Source organism: Calidris pugnax, unplaced genomic scaffold (genome assembly GCF_001431845.1).
Source record: "Calidris pugnax isolate Ruff unplaced genomic scaffold, ASM143184v1 scaffold103, whole genome shotgun sequence".
Classification (NCBI taxonomy): domain Eukaryota; kingdom Metazoa; phylum Chordata; class Aves; order Charadriiformes; family Scolopacidae; genus Calidris; species Calidris pugnax.
The window spans coordinates 9,041,805-9,062,812 of NW_015090990.1; the positions used below are offsets into that span (position 1 = coordinate 9,041,805).

The 21,008-nt window shown below is 43.0% G+C and overlaps 1 protein-coding gene across 2 annotated transcripts in view; it reads left to right on the plus strand.

The window, feature by feature from the left end:
* Window positions 1–21,008, plus strand: part of LOC106895212 (mitogen-activated protein kinase kinase kinase MLT) — an 88,801-nt gene that overhangs the window by 57,330 nt on the left and 10,463 nt on the right. Inside the window, exons 11-15 of one of the 2 annotated variants that reach the window (XM_014954447.1) lie at window positions 8,693–8,737; window positions 9,675–9,705; window positions 9,836–9,975; window positions 11,144–11,206; window positions 12,197–12,289. In XM_014954447.1, the coding sequence (XP_014809933.1) occupies window positions 8,693–8,737; window positions 9,675–9,705; window positions 9,836–9,975; window positions 11,144–11,206; window positions 12,197–12,289 (372 nt within the window). Of the gene's footprint in view, window positions 1–1,639; window positions 6,692–8,692; window positions 8,738–9,674; window positions 9,706–9,835; window positions 9,976–11,143; window positions 11,207–12,196; window positions 12,290–21,008 lie in introns of those variants that run through there. The other variant, XM_014954448.1, reaches the window with a different exon arrangement.

Here is a 21,008-nt window from a genome sequence, read left to right on the forward strand (position 1 = left end):
TTCCATGGATCTAAAGTGTCTAAAACTCCAGTAGCTGACAGAAGAACTATCTGGCACTGAATCACGTGTGCTGGGCATCTCGTTTCTGTGGGTAGATCTTGTTTTTAAAATATTCCTTCTCTATCAGTAGGAGCTTTTGGTGTCCTTATTCCAAGTAGAGCTCCGGTGATGGCCTGTTTTTTTTTCTATACGGCCAGGTGTGCAGAAGCTTAGCTGCAGGTTCTTTTGTCACTTTACCATAAGCCACATGAGGAATATTTAGGGCACCCCATCTCCCCAATTTCTTAATTTTATTTTTGTTTCTTAAACCCTGATCACTAACTTTTGTTAACCACAAAACAGATAGACGGCCTATATAAGTAGGGAACACTCGAGAGGAACAAAAGGCAGGTACTGTCCGTTCTAATGACAGACAATTTGTCAACGTAAGTGGTTTTGACAAGAAATGGGCACTCTTTGAGCAGCCTGGCCATGAACCTTCCAATGGTACAGACCAGGGCAGCACCATAATCACCCTGTAACTCGTGACCAACTGCTGTTGACTCTTCAGTCAGTTTTCTGATTAGGTTAAAAAAGATGTGGAAACCATGAATTTTGGGCAGGTAGTTTTGCAAACAACTTTGGAAAGAAAGGCCAGTTCAGGTGTTTGCACTTTGCTGTTGCTTTGGCAGGTAGTTTAGTTTGGGATGAAACTCCTGAATTTTTGCTCCCTGTGGAGAACAGGCAAGCATGTCACAGAGGTTACTAGCCCAGCCACTCTGAATAGGCATTAGTCATTATTTAGCTGGAGAGAGCATGTTCCATTTGTTATTACAAACAGACTGGGTCAGGAAAACACCAGTATCTGTAGGCAAAGATTAAATCAGCAGGGATTTAATATGATGTACAAGCAAAAGGCAGATATCTACTGATATCATTAAAAAAAAAGAAAAAAAAAAAGGCAACCAAGCTGAAGAAGCTGACCAGCCTACCAAACAGCCCCTCTTCCCCTGCCTGCTCCTCCCTGGGACAGCTTCCAGAAGCAAGGTGCTGGTGAGGGCTGGAGGCCAGTTCCTGTGTCCTTTGCACTGGTGAGAGGCTCATTTCTGATTGTGGCCGTCGCAGGGTGACACCTTCCTCTCCATTTGAGCATACGCTCCAAACCAGTCTTTGCACAAATAATCCTGCTGCTGCTGTTTCTGGTATTTAGAGGGCTGCTACTTCTGCACCAAACTTTGGGAGCTTGTTTGGGTTCTCTGATCTTAACGTGATTTAATCTTCAATCCTGAAAGGTTCGATTAAGCAACTCACTCAGACTTCTGTTGTACCCACATTGCCCTGGGAGCCAGTCCACCTGGCTGGGACATGTCACATGCTGTTTTACACTGTACAAAATGAAGGATTGAAGAGTTTGAATCTTCTTTTGTCATGAAAGCTCTGCTACCTGTGGTTCTTGCCATGCAACTCAGTGATTTTGCACTTTTGTTTGAGAACAATGACCCCAGAATGAAGCGGTCTGGTTAAATGAATTCTCTGTGTTTAGATTCACTAATCGTTGTGCTTTCTGTTGATTGCCAACTAATCTGGTGGTGTCTTTTTCCTCGATTTTTAAATTGGTTCTAACTTTCACTTTTGCTCTGTCCTTTCCTCCTCTAAATAGTTTTTCTTACCTCTTGCTGCAAGAATGTCTGAGGAGTCTTACTTTGAATCTAAAACAGAGGAGTCAAACAGTGCAGAGATGTCATGTCAGATCGCAGCAACAAGTAACGGGGAGGTAGCTGGCATGAACCAAAGCCTGAAGGCCTTGATGATGACGGGCTTTGGGGATATCTTCTCTCTGAACCAAGCAGGATCTGTCCTGCATTCTGGAATGCAGATAAATATGCAAGCCAAAAAGAATTCTTCTAAAACCACCTCTATGAGAAAAGGAAAGAAAATCAACATGGCTTTGGGTTTCAGTGAATTCGACTGGTCAGATGACGATGATGATGATGATTATTTTGATGACACAGATGATAGCAGCGAATGAAATCAGTTACAGAATTAACCCTGAAATCGGTTTTAGTAAAGCAAAACAATAAAGTTTTAGAACAAGAATTCTGTCAGTTTGGTCTGTTTAAATCCTGTAAAAGAAAAAAGAAAAAAAAAAAACCAAGATGTTTTCCAGGCTGAGCATGTTTGTGTGTAGACAGACATGTTGGTTTTGTTTAGATTGTGCTGACTTATTTCTGCTTTGATGAAATTTGGAACTAAACTTTCCAAACTAATTGAGTTTATTATTATTTTAAAAACCATGATTATATCTATAATTCTTGATGCCTGATTACAGAAACTATGGCTTGATAAACTTAAGATCTGAAAACATTGGGGGGAACTTCAATGCCTTTAATGCCATTAATGTACTTCAAATTTTTCTTTTGTGTTTTTTGTCATTTCCCTTACCCCTTTAATTGTCAATCATATGAATATACTTGTACTTCCAGATTTGCTATTCTCTACAATCCATTCTTTCTTACTGTTGCAGTGATGGGGTTTGCTGTGTTTCTAATTTAAAACCTTTTTCAAGGCGTCATCGTGGGAAGTCACAAATAGGTTTCTAGGAAAAGAGAAGCTTGGTTGAGGGGAAGAGAGGGGTTAGTTAAATACACAGTTTAAAAACTGAATAGCAGCAGAATCCAGATAATCCCTTTTCGCAGATGATTTTTTTCCCCCTCACGTGTATGTGCATGTGTATATAATTCACTCCAGTAAAGCAAACTGCAATCAGACCTCTGCATCTATTATCAGATATTGTGATCTAGAAGCTAATTTTCAGTTCTGTTGATGTAAATCCAGGAAGCCTCATTAACTTTGATGGACTTATTCTTGTACCTGAGAGTAAAAATTGGTGTTAGGAAATTTTGATTCTGTTGCATCTCCTAAAGCGGGTGAGCTGCCTTTATGAAAGGACAAAGAGAAGCCACAATGACATTTCAGCTTGGGCCCCTTACTACTGTGGCTTATGTGAAATTCTTCATGATGGCAGTAACGTGAGGAGTATTTACTAGTCTCTGCATACCTGTTTTTTGCAGCTAAATCACCTTTAAAGTATTGCCACTGCTGTTATGACTTTCCATAAAACTCAGTGTGTAACAATCTGCTGCAATAATTGCCTGCCAGGCACTTATGTTGAGAGCAGCGAGTACGTTTCTCCTGATGACCCCTTTAGTGGTGATGCAGAAGGAGGGAGGGAAGCCAGAGCTAACACAAATGCAGGTTAGGAAGGAAGATGATGTAAAATATTTGCCCAAGGAAGAAGGGCAGCATTTCAAAAGAAAAACATTACTGTCTAGTTCAGCTGTAGTGGGAATAAGCCATCAAAATTCCATTCTCAATTACTGGAGGGGTTTCTTTTATGAAAACTTCTGTTTTTGAGTGGCTTCTTTAATTATAGGCTTGCCTGTTACACAGCTCTAACCTACATATTATGGTGAGTGTTTTTGTAGATAGCTTAGAGAAAAATGGATACATTAGATAACAGCAGGCCTGAAATCATTACATGTTCACCCAAGAAGAGAGAAAGTTCTTTGAAGGAGTTTTTCTAGAGTGATGAGCGGGCATCTCTTTGGGTTGTGAGAGAGAATTGTTTTATCCTTAAGCATCAGCGCTGGTCTGGTAACCTGCAAGGCAGCGAGGGCTGCGCTTCGAGCTAGCCTACTCCACTCAGTTTGCACGGGATTAGAAGCCTCCAGGATGCTGGATTTCTGTAGGATGTTGTTCCACACTCCACCTTCTTCCTAAGGGTTGCTAATCAATTGGCTTGAAGTCAATCCCCTTGTATCGGGAAGCTTTTCTCACAAGCAAATTGTAATTTAGATGATGTAATAAGTTTATGGAGTATCCCTAGGAGAATCTTGCTCCTTCGGCACAGGTAGGGATGGCTTCTTAGGTCCATCTCAGCAACCCGATTTTAGGGAGAAAAAGGGACATTGAAGGGCATACAATTAAATGGAAACGAGCAAATAGGCTTCCGTGCAGATTTGTACTTTTTTTGTAAGTCTATGTCTGCTAACACCCACAGCAATGATACTATTTTTGTAACTGCCACTTTGCACCCAGGAAAATTTGATGGATTTGTGTAATCTAATACATGCACTTTAGTTCTTAAGATGTGTGTCATTGTGCATAAATTACTGTACCACATAAGTAGTGTCGGGTTGTGCAGCTTTAACTAAAAACGAAATTTGGCTTAGTGCCTTTAGCATTCAAAAAAAACCACCCCAAAAATTTGCCCCTAGCATTGATCTTTTGCACTTTTTTAGCGTCTGACAATCTCAGCACTTTGTGCACATTTATATTTGAATGGGTTTTAACTCAATTTGTAAATCTACTCCTTCATCTTTACAGAAGTAAAAGTAGTCCTTAAGTAGTATGACACAGGGTTTCATAGTTGCAAAATCACAAGATTTAAGTCTGTCTTCAAGGTTTTGTGCTTACCCCGGTGTGTAACTTATTTCAGCTTCATCAGAATTTGGTAGCATGCTCATAGGAATTTCTGCTATCTGCTTAGTTCCAGAATTTTTTAATTAAACAAATGCAGATTTTTTTTTTTCTCCTCCCCTTTTCTATCCCTGTACATTATTTGTCAAAACAAATTAAGTCATATTAAGGAAAAATTTAAATTCTTGTAAAACTTACCTGTGTGTTCAAAGTAGCAATGGTCTCTGAATTACAGAGAAGGTGGTATGTGAGAAACTCTTCTGGTGCAGTTCCCTTGAGACAGTGTTATACTTAAGATATTAACTATGCTTATTGAAAAAAATAATGGTATTGATTGCATTTTTACTTTCCTGTGATGACTTTCATACCAAATGTCTCCAGTTCACAAGCCAAAAATCATATGTGAGAATCAAGCTGTGTTGTTTCTGCCTCTGATATGCTTCTCACTAGATAAAGGTTTTGAAAGTGGCTCTGGTGGGCAGGTATGTTGGTTGGAGGAGGTCGGAGTATTTCATCCTCCACACCTGATTTTGCTCTGCAGTGCAACCCAGTCTGTCTTCTACCCGTATCATTACCAGGGTATCTACATCTCCACAGCCATGTAGCGTGTCAGCTTATGAAAGCATTAACCAAATCCGGAAGGTGTTTCTCTGGCTGCTCGGGTCTGTGGGCAAAGCCAGCAAAAGGCTTCCCATGCCTCGTACACCTCTCAGCACACTAGTCCCCACCAGGCCTTTTGGGATCCCAGTTTTCTCTACTTTCCATAATGCCCTGGAACTATCTGCAGTAAAATATTGCTGCATTTGACAGAGGGGAAAGGTAAGATCCAGGCCTGAACTCCTCATTTTTACCAGGCTGTTGTATTGCCAACAGTTGACTCAGATGCATAAATAGCCCGAGAGAAGAATGGTGAGGATCAGCTTTTGGCTTGCTTAAAGTCACAGGGTGAGCTGGGACCAAGACAGGATGCCCAACTCCATTTCTTTTCCTTCAGCAGCAGAGAAAAAATGGAGAGGGGAATTAATGGAGTAAAACATTTGATCTAGTCATTTTTGTGCTGATCACACCACTAATTCCTTGGAGTAGCAGGTGCCCTAAGGTACGGTGTGTAGGTAGGTGGGCCTGCATCCCCAGCTGGTTGTGTGCTGCTCGGCGTGGAGCTTGTCTCCTCTGGATGCAAAGGGCTTCCAGGAGCTGAGGCTTGGAGCAGCTCCTTGTCATACAGTCATGTTCTTGACTTGCCATTTGTTTATCGTTCCAGCATTTTTGTTAGATGTTGATTCCCTTTCCTTCTGGATTTTAAAGTGGTTACTCTAAGTTAAATATTTGATGCAATAACGATTTATATTGCTGTCAACAATAGTGTGCATATAGCTGTAAAGTATTCAGCAGTGTTACTGTGTGTCTTTAGTACTGTAGTTCCTTTTTCTGTAATCAGGCAGCTTTTACAGGTTTTTAATAAGACCTCGAACTAGACAGAGGTTTTAACTACAGTCCTAGGTAAAATGTTCAGGTAGAAAAATAAGTTCATTTAGTAATTTTCACAGCCCTTAAAATGCACTGGTAGGAATCTGGAGGAGAGACTTTTCCCTTTTCCCCCAGACTTCGACTTAGTGTACACTGTAAAATCTGCACAGAGAGTTCTGATGTGTGAAGATTTAAGTTTAAAACTGTAGAACCAGCAGCCTTCTTCAAACATTTTATATTGTGTGCTAAATATTCTTATGCCTTTTAAAGTCAGATATAGTCCACTGCATTTCTTGCTTTTGCACTACTGAAAAAGTTTTGTACTGAATACTAGGAGTCAATGCTACTTACACTTCCGAGTGTGAACCGATGCATTTTGAATAGAAAATATTTTCACAGTGTTAGAAAATTTCATGCTCCCTTCTGAAAAAAACAATGCTGAGCGCAGCGGCTGTGCCAAAACTCTTGTGCTGTAAACTGAATATATCATTTGTGTGGAACATGCGATGTTACACTTCTGTGTGGTAAAACCTTGCAGCGTCAGTTACTCTCTTTATTGCACTTGACATATGATGTCTTGTTTTATTCACACTGTGGATTTGATTTTTCCAGTGTAAAACCAAAGCAAACAAGCAAAAAGAAGTCATGCAATGTATTCAATTTCCTCAATTGGTGTCATAAACTTTCTTTTGATGTGAACTTTTTCCTTTGCTTCTCTTTGTTCCAAACTTCTATTTTGCAATAAACATTTTGACAGTAAATTTTATGCATCTGTGTCCCTGTGTAAAATACTGGTGTTTCAAGAGATCCCTTATTGTCTGCTGGTTTAAGTCACTTTTTGTATTACTCGCTGTGTGACATTTTTCCTTTATTCTCCCATCTTAAAAAAAAATAATATTGTAATAATACAGAACATATTCTGCCACTGGTTATATTTAAACATGGAAAAAGCTGAAAAAATCCATTGTGCGACTAATAATGCAGTACTGGACTTCTGCAGTAAGTGATTCAGTCGTACAAATTCTTGTGTTGGGCTTTCTGCAGCACCAGCTGCTTTGACTTTCATAAGTGCATATGAAAGGCATGACCCTCTGCCTTCCTAAGGATGGTTACAGTTGAGCTTCCTTGTGCTCAGGTGTTGCCCCCAGCACTACTTGTGCTCCACAGTGTCCTGCCCGGGCTGCGGGTAACTGCTGGCATTGGGAATGCCTGACTTCACAGCAGGTAGACTGAGAATATTGGCTGGAAGTACGGTGTAGTAGAGAGAAAAAGTCAGGAAGGTCTCTCTTTGGCAGGCACATCTTCCTATCTATTACTTCACCCTGATGCCTTTGGCTCTATCCCTTTTGGGGAAGCAGTGGGCAAAAGGGGTGGGTTTGAGGGTCCACTAGGTCCTCCTCACAAAGGTGGTTTCAGCTGGTCACATGGATGCTTTGTGCCCAGCAAGGTTTGGCCAAGACATTGGTGGAGGAGGAGGGAGAAGGTCTGAAGTCCTCAAAGTGTGGTGAGCAGCAAAATGTCATGGATCTGGAGGCAGAAGCCAAATGGCAGTCACAAGACCTTCAATGGAAGTTTCACATGGATGCTGCAAAGGCTGAAAGTTGTGGGTGGGTTACACTAGACCCTGGTCTTGTGCCTGGAGATGCAGGGAGGTGCTCAGGCTGGCACGTAACGTGCATCTCAGTCCTGTGGATCGGTGTCCCAGGGGGACGCAGGCAGGGCTGAGCGCCTGCCAGGGGGGCACGTGCTTGGCCTGGAGAGCTTGTGGGTGGCAAGGCTCTCTGGAGGTCACAAAGCCTTGGAGGCTGGTGGGTAACTGATCTGAGTCTCTCATGAGACAATGTCATGTACATCGAGTAAGTTTGCAGCTACACCATGGTACGGAGCCTGTGGGAGACACTGACAGTCCAAATCCATACACAGCAATCAATGCTCACCCTGTGGCGGGATAAAAATGCCCAGGAGGTGAAGCATGGGGTACCATATGCTTGAATGAGTCAAAAGTGGCAATCGGTGCTTACAGTCACATTTTCTCCTGTGCTGGTTTTCAAACCATCCCAGAGTTTCACGTAACGCCGCCACCCTCCTGTGTGTCCTCCGTGGTTTCCTTGTGCTTCGAGAGCTCACGCCGTCTCACATCCAGCGAAGTGTGCCCGGCACGGGGCAACCCCAGGGAGGCCGGGAAGCTCCGCACTGCCCCAGCCTCCGGGGAGCAGGCACCAAGCGCTGGCACAGACCGAAAGACACTTGTCTATACAGGAAGACTAGCCACAGTGGCCCGACTCCAAATTCTGCTTTCACCGCTGTCTAGTGACAGTTTTCCTTCCTTTTGCAGAAAATACCCATCATTCGGGAGAGAGTCATAATCTCAGCGTTATTCTCACTGCAGAAATCAGGTGGTACCAAAGCTATAGCAAAAGCTAAACCCTTGCCATAGTGTCAGAGCCCAGAGGAGAGGGAGCTGGAGAGTCCCTCGCCATTGGGCAGTTTACTTTTGCTTCCTAAATTGTTTCTATTGGAGATCTGCTGATAATTTTGTCTACATAAAGCGATGGGATCGGTCTAGCACAGCCACCGTGCTGTTGGAGATGGCCTGTGGTCAGTGTGTATCCAAGGGTTTAGTATGTCAGTATGAGAGTCTCAGCCTAAAGTCCTGCCCTCGGCAGGGGAAAAGGAACAGAATAAAATCGGCCACCAGAGTAAAATTTGGGTGAAGGGGAGAAAAATGGTCAGACGGTTTTCTTTTCAATTCGTATCTCTCACACAGTTGCTGCCCTCCTTTGATATTTGTGCATGGACCGAAGAAGATGTGGTGAGTATTTGGTGTTAATGTGGCCAGTGTTGCGCTGCTGGAGCTCTCTTAACAGATTACAGTGGGTACAGAGGGAGGGAGGGAGGGAAGGAGGGAGGGAAAACCAGATCAGAATACTTAGGTGAGATTTTAGTGGTATTTGTTGGGTGAAACTCGGGTCCTGGAAAAGCTTTAAAATGACCATGAATAAGTTAAGGACTCGAACGACCTTCATAAAGCAGCCACATTCTCCAATGTCCAGAAAATAACTTGTGCTGGGAGCTGTTGGAGGGTGTTCGGAGTGAACATTTAAGGGATGTGGAAGTGCCCCAAGACCTGCCTAAGCAAGGCCTGTCCTGGACAGGATGAAATGGGTTCAAAGGTTTTATAACAGTGAGTGCCATCAAGATGGCAATTAACCAGAAGAAAGCTGATGGGTTTATAAGGGGTGTGGAATCTCTCTTTCATACAAAATAGTGGCATTGAGTCTTTTTTACCCTTTTATTCAGTTAAAACAGCTAAAAAAGAAACATGTGGTGATGTAATAGTGGTTTTAATGTCCTGTGTAGCACCCTCCTTGTTTGTGGTGCACGGTGGGGTTGTTTATCTAACCTTTACCAAAGGCTGTCTGGAAAGCCAGTGCAAAAGCCATGATAGCACTGGCTCCTCAACTTGAGCCCTTTTAGTACGTGACAGATCGCCAAGCTGCTGATTCCATCATTTCTATTGTTCTTCATAACGATAAAACGAGGGAGGTGGCTCCAAAATAGAAGGCAGTTTTTAAAAGCTGAATAAAAGTAATCATTTGCATTGGTGAACCTTGAGTCCTTGAACCCAAAGTTAGAAGTATTTTAAAATTTTGTTTTCAACAAAAATAATTACTTGCAAACTCCAAATAACTGTAATATAAAATGTTGATAATGTGAACTTCAAGACTGATTCCTCTTTTTTTTTGCAGTTTTTCTGGATGCAACAACTTACTAGGAAAGGTAAAAGTTGTTCATGTGTACCTTCATATTCACATTATGAATATGAATATATATACACATTTGCTCATCTTTTTCTCCCTCCACTTCATAAACACGTTATGAATTTCGGAATAACCTCTCTTATCTTAAGGCGATACTTCTGGTGAAATGAGTGTATATGCTAGCTTGTTTAAGGAACATCATATCACTGGGAAACGGTTGCTTCTTCTAGAAGAGGAGGATTTAAAAGACATGGGAATTGTTTCCAGAGGACACATAATCCATTTAAAGGTATTTAAGAGCAAATGTTGAATATTGCAATAAGTTGTAGTGTGAATATTAAGGAGTCTGTATTGGTTTTCAGTAATATTAACAACAAAAGAAGTTGTAAAGCTAAATAGAGAAAATATTTGGTGTAAAAAGCCCCGGACTTACAGGTTCATATGGATCTAGAAGCAAACTGAGCATTTCATGAGGCATGAAAAATGTGCTATGGTCTTTATACTCCTCTGCAGTTCTTGGTTTTCTTGTGGACTGTACTGTCAGCACTGCTAAAGATTCACAAAGGAGACCATTTTCCTGGCAGAAAGCTTTGGATTTCTTCAGAGAGAGAGTTCTCCCTGAAGATTTCTCCTTAGCTGAGGGAGGAGCAGATATGAAAACAGTTATTTGAACAGAAATCTCTGAACTTCTCAACTTTCACATCTCTTGAGTAACAAAACTCCATTAGGCAACTTTAAAGCTGGCTGATTGATGGCCAGGTCGCTTTGCTCTTACAGCTTTGTTGCACAGTGTTTTAAATATCTAATATTTGTAATGAGTTAAGAAAATCTTGGTCTGGAAAATGCGATCACCACAGCAGTAATAGTATTAATACTGTAGCCACAGGAGAGAGTTAAGTTTCCTGACAGCTTTGAAAAAGGATTTCTGTAAAAGCAGCATCTGTAATTCTGTTGGGTCTCAATGATTTTATACCACAATTTACTAGTAAAGAGATATTTGTATCCTAATTGCTAGTCCTGCAAATTTAGCCTCATAAATCACACAGATTTATTCCCCTTTTGCTCATCAGCCATTTTTTCCATGCCACACACCATTACTGATATATTTAATTTACATTTCCTACAGGGAAAATTATTGAAACTTAATAAAGTCAATAATGCCCAAAATGAAAGATTTCAGCTTCCTGGGTTGATTGAGCGTAAATAAAAACAACCAAAACAACCCCCCAAACATCTCTTTCTCTGATTAAGCAGGTCTGATTCTGAATGCAAAATGGGGCTGATCTACTGCCACAGTTCCCAGAACAGAGCTGTGTTTTAAACTCCTCTCACATGCCCTGATGTATCCACAATGGGGAACTGTGCGCAGGGGGTTGCGCTGTTTTTCATGCTGGTATTTGCAGTGTGAGATACTGAATAACTCTCATGTGATTTTGTTGATATTATTTTTTTTCTAGACTGCTATTGAGAAGTTAACCCATGACTACCTGAATCTGTTTCATTTTCCACCATTAATTAAGGCAAGTCTTATTGTTTATATAAGAAGTGCTTCTCGTGTTGGTATGAATCTTGTGCTGTCCTCGTGAGGGCGAAGCAGCCGCTCCTGCAGAGGGTTGTAACAAATGCAGTGGGTCGACAGCAGCAATGGGTCACATCAGAACAAGTAATAGGATAATAAAAGTTGTTTTCAAGGAGACTCTAAGATTTTATCATGGAACCAGTAGTATTAAATTAAAAGACTACTGGTTGCGATTCCTCTCCTCTCATTAATCAGAAATTACTCTTAAGAGCCATTCCTGTGAAATAGCACCACTGACTGCTCGCCACTGGAGAATGACAGACCCCTGGCCCAGATGAGCCCATCATTCCTCTGCTTGTTAATGTGACAGGAGAGAAGGATGATTTATAATGTCTGGTCACCCTTGTGTTAACCTGTTGGTTTTCTGATAGCAGTAACAAGAGCCACGCAAAAGGGAGAGAGTGTTAGGGAACCTCGGGGCTGCCGGAGCAGATATTTGCCTGATTTAATTCGGTGAGCTAATCAAGCAATTCTAGACCCCAAAGCCTGAAGTAGCTTTCTTAGTCATAATTTATTGCACAGCTCTAGAGTGAAATCCACTTTAAGTGAATTTATATGCAGTGAAACTCTTGTTCCCCGAAGGGGAAAATGGAAGTGGGGGCTTTGCCGCCGCGCCGTGCCAGCTGCGATTCCACTGGCAGCGCCTGCCGTGATCCTTGCAGCGGCACTGTGCTGTGCTGGAGCAGCTTGGCCAGCAGCAGGAATCACTCAGCATCTCCCAGCTGCCACCCACTGCCCGCCGTAAACCCACGCAGGACCCCAGGCTCCTCTTGGAGCGGTGTGATCTGGGCAGTGATGGCCCCTTCCCGCTGCCGGCCAGACCTGTGGCACCTGGAAGGTGCATCCTTACTGCCACCAAAGGCCTTGCTCCTGCCTGTCAGGAGGTTGTGGTAGATGTGAACTCTCACCTTGCCTTTTTGTTTTTTGGCAGGATTCTGCAGGTGCACCTGAAGAAAACATAGAGAAAGTAGTGAATCTTGAACTTGTTTTTGGTTATCACCTGAAGCCGGGAAATGGTCCAAAGGTAAGCTGGGAGCGCTGGATGGGTTGGTTTCGGTACCTTTTTAGACACTACCCAGAGAGTCCAGTACCTTCTGGACACAAAAAGACAACTTGCTGCAAGAGTCCTCTTTTGGAAAGTAATGACCAAATGTCAGGGTGGCACAGGGGGCTGCATTGATGGTGGGGAGCTGCAGGTGAGGAAGTGAAGAGTGGTGCAGAGAGCTTTGACTGAAACCTTTTTTTCCCTTGTGATCAATTTTTCTAATGGTAATTTTTGTAATTCAGGCTTTTGCTTTGTTCCTTTTATCCCAATGGGTGTGAAATAACAATCCACGTATGCAGAAAGCCCCCGTCAAAGGGAGGTCTTTGATTCCAAGAAGCAGTCAAGCGGTGATGTGCACCTGATGTTAGCAGACAGACTCTTGCTTTTGCCTCGGCAGAAAAGTGGTGTCTCTTCTTGCGGCCAAGAGGAGTTTGGAAAATGTGTGGCATGTGTGGCTGCTGGCTGGGAAGGACGGGGCTCGTCCTGGTGGTGACTGTGTTGCCTCCCAGTACTGGGGAGGGAGGGAGGGGTAGGTGCAGCACATTGCAGGCAGCAAAACTACTGTGTGGTGGCTGGTAAAAGGCAATTACCAGCATGCCATATCCTAATCAAACCACAGCTCCAAGCCGAGCTGGTTCAAGGATCTCTCGTTACGCCCTGAGTAACAGGAGTGTTGGCAACTGCAGATGTTTCAGCAAAGCATTACCACCAGGTTGTCTTTTCTCAAGAGTGAGGTTTGTCCCATGCTTTTTGTTTTCTTTATCCAGCCTGCCGTGGACTCTGAGTTCAAGGGTTTTAGAATTAATCATCTACGTGGAAATGGTGTGCAAAGCATTTCTGAGTTAGAGTCAGAGGTTGTGACAGCAGGATTTGTTCCCTTTTGTGTTTGACAAATCTGCATTGTGTGTCCACCCTAAACTTGTGGGTGGCTGACTTTCATCTTGTGTTATCTGGCTGCTTTGCTTTCAGGGCATATTGTTTGCAGAAGTCTCTTGATTTCTGTACTTGGTGGTGCTTGCAGAGAAAGCATTTAGATTTGTACTTAGTAGGAACTTGGACTCGTACTGAAATCATTTCATCAATTTGAAAAAGCTTTTTGCTTTTTGTCTGGAGATTTCCTTCTTTTTGTTTGTTTGTTTCTTTTATCCTAAGCACTTTTTTCCCTGTGAAAATCTTCTTTATCACTATGTGAATTACTTAGACTCTCTCAGTATTCTTGAATGCATGTAGCTTATGATGCCATACAGCTGCTTTTTTGTGTGTGCATCTTTCTTCCCCATGTGCAACTCTACAAGGAACTAAAAGTCCATGACATACCTCATATCTCCCTTCCATTTCCACTATGGGCTGTGAGCCCTAGTGCAAGGAGGTGGGCAGTCTCCCCCAGGAAGGAGCAAGAGATGGAGCGAATGAACCTCTCAGTGCTGGAAGGAAATTCAGGTTGCACTAATGCCTGCTAGGTTTGAGGACAAGTAGATGTTTTAGCCATGATGGCAAAATTTGCAAATGAGAGAGTGTCCCAAAGTCTATGTCTCCGAAGCTGAATTGTTCCAAGAGGATGGGGCTGGTTCAATGGGCCTGCCTAGTGCTGGTGTAACCTTTGCAGGTTTCTGACATACCAGCTGAGAACTCCGTGGTTTTTTATGGTCCTTCCTTCCCCATGACCTCCTAATCGGTCCTCTCTGCTCTGTGTGCTGTTGGGCCCCTTCCTAAGGAAGCTGTTCCCTCCAAAGCCGTGCCAGGCGTGCCTGCCCTGCCATCCGTCATGTCCCTGACGCTGTTCCAGGGAATGTGCCATTTGTCACCTGAGTCTGTCTGGGCTGGAAACTTCTGTCTGAGGTCTGCTTAAATAACTCGTACCTGCCTTTAAAGATGTTGTGGCTAAGCCAGTTTTAAAAAGAGGACTGGAAGGAGTAGATGGACTGAGCTTTCGGGCAGGATAAGCAAGATAATTTCCATTAAACATGACACTAACAAAGACTGGTGTGGCACAAACAATGCAGAAAATTTGGCTAGCTTGCTGCTTTGAAAATCCCTGGATACAATCTTCTAGCTCCCCTAGAGGCTGCTTTAACCCAACTGCTGCCAGCATCCAGATTTGTTCCAAAATTAACTGGAGATACTGGGCAAACCAGGATCGAAGGGTTTAAACTTCTTTTACTATCCCAATTTTTGTAAAAGGGTGATGCCTGTTCTTGTAAAACTGGGTCAGCAGAAACACTTGGGATCATACCTTCCACCATCTTTATAGCTGAAAAGCTGGCCTACATCAGTTTAAAAATAAACTTCTCAAAGGAACTTTACCCTAATCAGCCCCTATAACTGGGCGCCTGCCTAAGAAGCATTTCTCCTGTTTTAGCCACGGGGAAAAAGAGTCAGTAAGCTCAAATCTGGGTTAAGAGTTGAGAGCGTGTGTTCCCCGGGTGATGTGTAGACTGCTAGAGCTGTGTACACTAAGGGGGGTCACTGGGCTCAGCTGGGGGCTACTTCCGTGCCCCAGGAAGGGCTTGCTGCAGGGGAACAGTTCATGCCAGGGGGCTTTACCCCAGGCTGGCTCTGTGCTGGTCTCCAGGGCTGCTGCACCTGCAAGCAAGCTGGTCCAGCACCCAGAAGCTGTTTGAGGGGTTCAGGTTAACTGAGATGATTTGGCTGGTCAGAGCACAGCACCCTTTCAGGTGTGAAGATGGTTCCTCGGGGCACAGAGGCCCTCTCCCTGGCACTGCACTGAGCCCCATTGGCACAGCCAGTCCACCTTCTCAATAAACAGGCAGAAACCGAAGGGCCTTGGGAATGGCAGTGCCTTTTAGCAAGGATCCTGATAAATATACGTCAGGATGGCATTTGAATGTTTAGCCTTCTCTGTACACTGAAGGAAACATTGACTTCCCAGTGCGCGACTTTACTGGCCTCAGGTTTGTTATCTAATTTAAACTGCATCTTCTAGTGGGATTATGTTGGTTTCCACCAGCTGATAGATGCAGTCATTTCATTACAGTTTCCTTCCCTTTTTAGCTGCATCTTTGGAGGTGATGAAAGCTCAGTTGACCTTTGTGCTCCCCGAATGCATCAGGAGTGAGCGCTGCAAAGCTAACCTGGTTTATAGAGGTTTCTTTTCCAACTTGTGCAGTTTGAGTTATGTGGTTACTTCCATTCACTTCCTTTTAATGACCTTTCTGTACACAATTCCCACTGAGCTGAAAGGTGATAGATTTAGACATTTTATATGATTTATTCCCACAAATTAAAAAAAAGGGGGGGACACCAATTAACTCCAAGATACCAAAGAGGGTAGAAAAACAAACCCTGGCAATTGTGGCTTGAGCTGATTCGCAGAACTGCAGAGGGAATGTTCAATGGCTTTCTCATCCTAGGTGGCTCATTAAAATTTCCCAATCAGGGAAAGATGTCTGAGCTGTGTCGGCTCCGCACTGATGAATCATCCAACCCCTTAAGAAGGATGGTTCACAGTCTTTTTGTCTCCTGTTGATGCATTCTTTAGTTTTGGTCCTCAAAAGGGCAGATTTCACCATGCCTTTGAATGTTTTCATTTTTTACCGAGTGTGGCACATTCTGACCTATATCCAAACACAAAGCCTTGAAGTTGGCTCACCATTTTGCCTTATTTTTCCCCAGTTACCTCTCCTTCCATTTGACAAGGTAAGGAGCAGACCCTCTTCAAAACCAGCTACTAACTGTGTGAACTATTTTCTAACCTTGAATATCCACACTGGGATATATTTTAATGCCATTATTTAAATGTGTAGTGCAAAAGTGAATATAATATTAAGTCTACTTTAGAGAGACATTGTGACCAACTCTTCATGTGGAGAAATGCAGACTGGCAAAATGCAGGCAGTATTGAAACATTTGTTGTAACTGGAATGCAGTTTCACAACTGCTTGAACCATTTCTATTGCTTCTTCCTCTCTACCTCCCCACTGCATCAACACTGACAAAACCTTTCTTTACTTTCTTAAAAATAATTCCTGGTTCTGGCAGATGTGACATAACATCACTGGTTTAATGTGCCGTATAAGGTACTCCTCACGTTAGAAATGTGGCAAACAATAAAGCAAGGGCCGAGGTCTAAAATTTAAAATTCCAATTTTGTAGTTTTTCAGTTGTACGTATTCCCCATGCTTTGTAGGTATTTTAACCCACTTCAGTAAGTAAGCTGGCAGACAAATTGGTTTAATCTGACCCTTCCTTTGCAAGATACTTGCAAGTCCCCTGACTTTCTAATGTGAGGTTACTTGACCTCATCTCAAAACTTCGTCTAAGGCCTCTCTCTTTAATTACATCTCAAAGCACAATGCTTTCACTACTAAAGGTCAATAATTAATGCAAGTAGCTCTGTTTGTGTGCCATTTTCATAGATTTGCTCCTATTCTAATAAGGAGTCAGTAAAGGGGTAAACACTTTGTGAAGGAAAAAGAAACACCTAAGCTGTAAAATAAAACCACAGCCACCTTTAAATATAAGCAGCACCATTAAGAACTGGTTAATGTAGTCTGCTGAGGAGGTCGATCAGTAGTAAGGTAGAAGAAGTTTAGTGCAGGTGATCTAGGTGATCTGAGCTCCTTGTATTTTCTTTCAAAGAGGCTTTTCTGGACTGTGTACTGTTTTTACATGAGGTGGAGCTGGTATAACTCCTTCACCTCCACTGGGATTGCTCCAGCTGTAGTGTCCATCTGTAACTGAGGTCAAACTCCAGCTGACACCTTTTAAAGTCCTTGTGTCAGCACTGCTGAGCCAGGGATTCCCATCAGAAACTATCGACTTTTCCATAATCCTGAAGAGGCATATAGACTTTTCAGCTAGGTAATTTGCTCACTTGACTTTCTAGACTTTTTAATCTCAAGTTTTTTATTTATACCCTGGCCACTCCAAACTAACTTGCTGGCTTCCACATGTTGTTTCTCATGCGTACAGCCTCTGTCACAGATAAATCTGCAGAAGCACAGACAGGTTCCCAGTGGACTGTAGGCTTGGCACATGTCCTCTCCAGGGAAAAGCCTGGAAAAGGAGCCTTTGTCCCCAGCCTGCACAGGGCAGAAGGTAATGGGCACAAACTTGAACATAAGAAGTTCCATCTAAACATGAGGAGGAACTTCTTCACTTTGAGGGTGGCAGAGCCCTGGAACAGGCTGCCGAGAGAGGTGGTGGAGTCTCCTTCTCTGGAGACGTTCAAAACCCGTCTGGACATGTTCCTGTGCAAACTGCTCTAGGTGGACCTGCTGTGGCAGGGGTGTTGGACTAGATGATGTCCAGAGGTCCCTTCCAACCCCCTGTCAACCTGTGATTCTGTGACATGTCCAGCAGCACAGCCTGAGCTCCCATGCACCCTTGTCCCTGTGGCTGATGCCCTGCAGGGCTGATAGCCCCCATGTGTGAGCTGTAACCTCCCTGTGCTGCTCTGCTGTTGGTGGGGACACGGTGCCTGCATGGCTCCAGTGTGTTGTTCCCATGAGTGGTCCTCGGGAAATGCCACCAGAGGAGAGGGCAGGCTTGGACAGCAGGGAGGGCACCCGTGCAGCCCTCAGGGAAGGGACCCGTGTTTTTCACCCTTCCACCTTCACAGTCCCGCTGTCCCAAGCAGGATACTGGTGTGGATGATGATGCCCAATTGCTTCTGATCACGGGGCAAGGGCAGCTTTTGGTAAATGCTATGGCAAGGTTCCAGACCACTGTTGTGGCAGAGCTCTCCGTCTTGGCTGCTGCAGCCCCCTCTTCTCGGGGCACCAGCCCCCAGCAGGTAGCAGTGCCCACTATTTGCTGTTGTGTTCCCCTCCGTGGAGACACAGAGCTTCACGGCGCTGGGTGTTGAAGAAGGGTGCTCTCAGGGGACAGATATTTTTGGTGCTGCCGGGTGGCGTGTGTAGGTGTTAAGAAGGCCTTGTGGTTCTCCAGGCGCAGCTCCAGCCAGCCAGTGCCTGCTGCCTCGCGGAGGAGTGAGGGCTCCGGCTTTCGGAGGAGGCACCCGGGCAACTGATAACATAAATATATCTTTCACTTGCTTTGTTTCTGTGCGTTTTAAGACCATCTCCCTCGGAAGGCCTCCCCTCCGCCCCTGTTTTTTTCTGCCTGCACAGCTGAAACAAAACCGGCGGTGGAGCCACCTTCTCTCGCTGGAGCCTGGCTGGCAACAGCCTGCCCTGACCTGAGACACCAGCCATTGTTAAGGGTATAACACATTTACATATTTTGCAATAAAACATCAGTTATTTGCATTACTGTGTCAAGTTTTATTTGATTCTTTCACCTAAAAATGACTCATTTTCCTTTCTTGTATTTTAAAAACCAACTACTCTAAGCTTGTTTGAGAATAATCAAAAATTGCCCATTTAGCTAGAAGTCATTTTCTTTTCAAAAGGCAAATGTTATTTAATCTTTCAGCTGTTCATTGTGCCATCATAAATACTTTCTTTTCAGCACAGTTGTGGGGACTGAAATGAGCCCACTAATTGCCTCCCATTTCGACTGACATGTGGTGGTTTAGTGGAAAGAGAACACAGCGGGGAGAAGGAAATAGGAGGCTGAGAAAATGAGAGCTAATTATTTTCACTGCCTCATGTCAGGCTCTGTGTCAGCCTTGTTTTTACAAACTGGAAGGTTTAGCACTAAATAAAACAAACTGGCGTCATGTTTTTATATACTGGCAGTGTCATGGAAGCAGCTGCACATCTCAAAGACAATATAATGCCTGCATTCGCATGGACACCATCTGACAGCCACTGTGAGCCACTGCTAATGAGGATATCACAGTGGTGCCAAGTGAAAGGTGCTGAATTATGTATGATTCTTCATCAGTGCAGCAATAGTCCTGTACATCATTATGAGACATTGTTTTGCTGAAGAGATTAAAACATTCTTAGTTCCAGACCCTGCAACCTATACACGCTACAAGAGGTTATTAATGGAATTTTTAGGGAGAGTTTCTTGTGGATTTCTTTTTGGTTAAAAATATCTCATGGGACAAAGCCGTGGTGGGTCATGACACTATATATATAAAGAAGAGAAGCAAATTAACCATAATTGTGTTATCTTCCTTTAAATCCAGAATAATAAAATATAGTGTAGCAGGGTGATACATAATGATAAATAACCCAAGTGCTGTCACTAGATGTTCAACTCTAATGCCTTTAAAACAGCAGGTTTCAGCAGCTGAGATAGATAATAGCTAAGAATGTAAAGGAGCTTCTGGGGACCTAAATCATCAACATGCTACTACTTTTAGTACCAGCATGACCAACATTTTTTTGTATTTGTTTCATCTTGTGTTACATCTTACTTTTCTTCTAATATCCAGTTGCCTGGTACAATGCCGTTTCCAATTTTTCTTCAATCTTAAAAAAAAAAAAGTTTATTGCAACTGCTGATTTTAAAACGAATCCTGGCTTTGGGCCTCCTTGAAAAATGAGGTGTCTCCTCAGCAAGAGTTTTAAGCTGTTGTGGCAGGAGATATGTTTGTTGTTTAACGCTTGTGCCTGATCTTTTTCATTTCCCTTTCGTTTTTTGTTGCAGACATTAGTGCGTATGGGGTTAAAGGAGTATTGTCACCACAGTAAGCAGGAGACTTAATTTTTAGAGTGTTTTTATTTTCTGTTTTGAAGCTGAGGAGAAGTGGCTCAAAATACATGTGTGATTTGCTTTTCCTTTCTACAATCATTTGCAGAGGCTGCTGATTTATTTGCTTGGTCAAATTGTTATTTGGAAATGTTTTTCACACGAAGTTTTACTAGTTGTGCCTCTCAGTTCTGTAACTAGACTTAAAAAACAAAAACAAAAACAAAACCACAAAACCAACCAACAACAAAAAGCTGGAATTCTTTATTTAAATCAAAATCAGGCAGATAGATATTGGGAGGTATTTTAATGCTTGAATTACAAGATGTGCAGGGAAATCTCTTTGAAGAACTTGTGTAAGTATATTTATCAACCAAACATTTGGAATAAGCTATTTCCAAGTTATTTTCTCACATACGTCTGGCACTAAATGTAGTCTTGATCCAAGAAATCTTATGGCTCCGATTCATCAAAGAATTGATGTACATGTTCTAGCCAAATTTTTGTTTCAGTGGCTGAGCATAACTCTCCATTCGTTGCTAAATAAGAACTTTAAACTCTATTGAAATACAGGGAAATAAGTCCCTTTTTGCAGCACACAAATCTCACATTATTTACGGTTACCAACCAAAATGGTTACCAAGTTTGTAAGACACGTAGCCATCTACTTATCTTGGATATTTCCCAAATGCTTTTGGGATTTCTTTGACTTTGATTCAAAAGTCACCTGGATGCTATCTTTTTTCCTTCCTTTTCCTTCTTTCCTTCTCTGCTTCTTTCTGTCTTTTCTCTTTTTCTCTCAGCCTCTCCTTCCCTTTATCTCCTCTATTTATTTCCCGGTCTTTCTCTCCCTCTTTCCCCTTCCCACTGATGATTTTACAATAACACAAAATGAAAACCTTTCCAAATAAAACGAGACATGTGATTTTGAGTGACCGGAGGAGAGGGTACATTTAGTGTGGCAATTTGCCCTCTTGGTATCTGGGCGGTGTGGCTGGAGAGGACTCTGAAGGAGGACGGAAGGTTTGGGGGCTGGATTTGAAGGATGGGAGAGTGTTCTCTCTCTTTGGGAAGCTGCAGTTGGGAGCCGGGGAAGACGGTGTTTGTGCAGGGCTGGTGCATCCACAGCTGC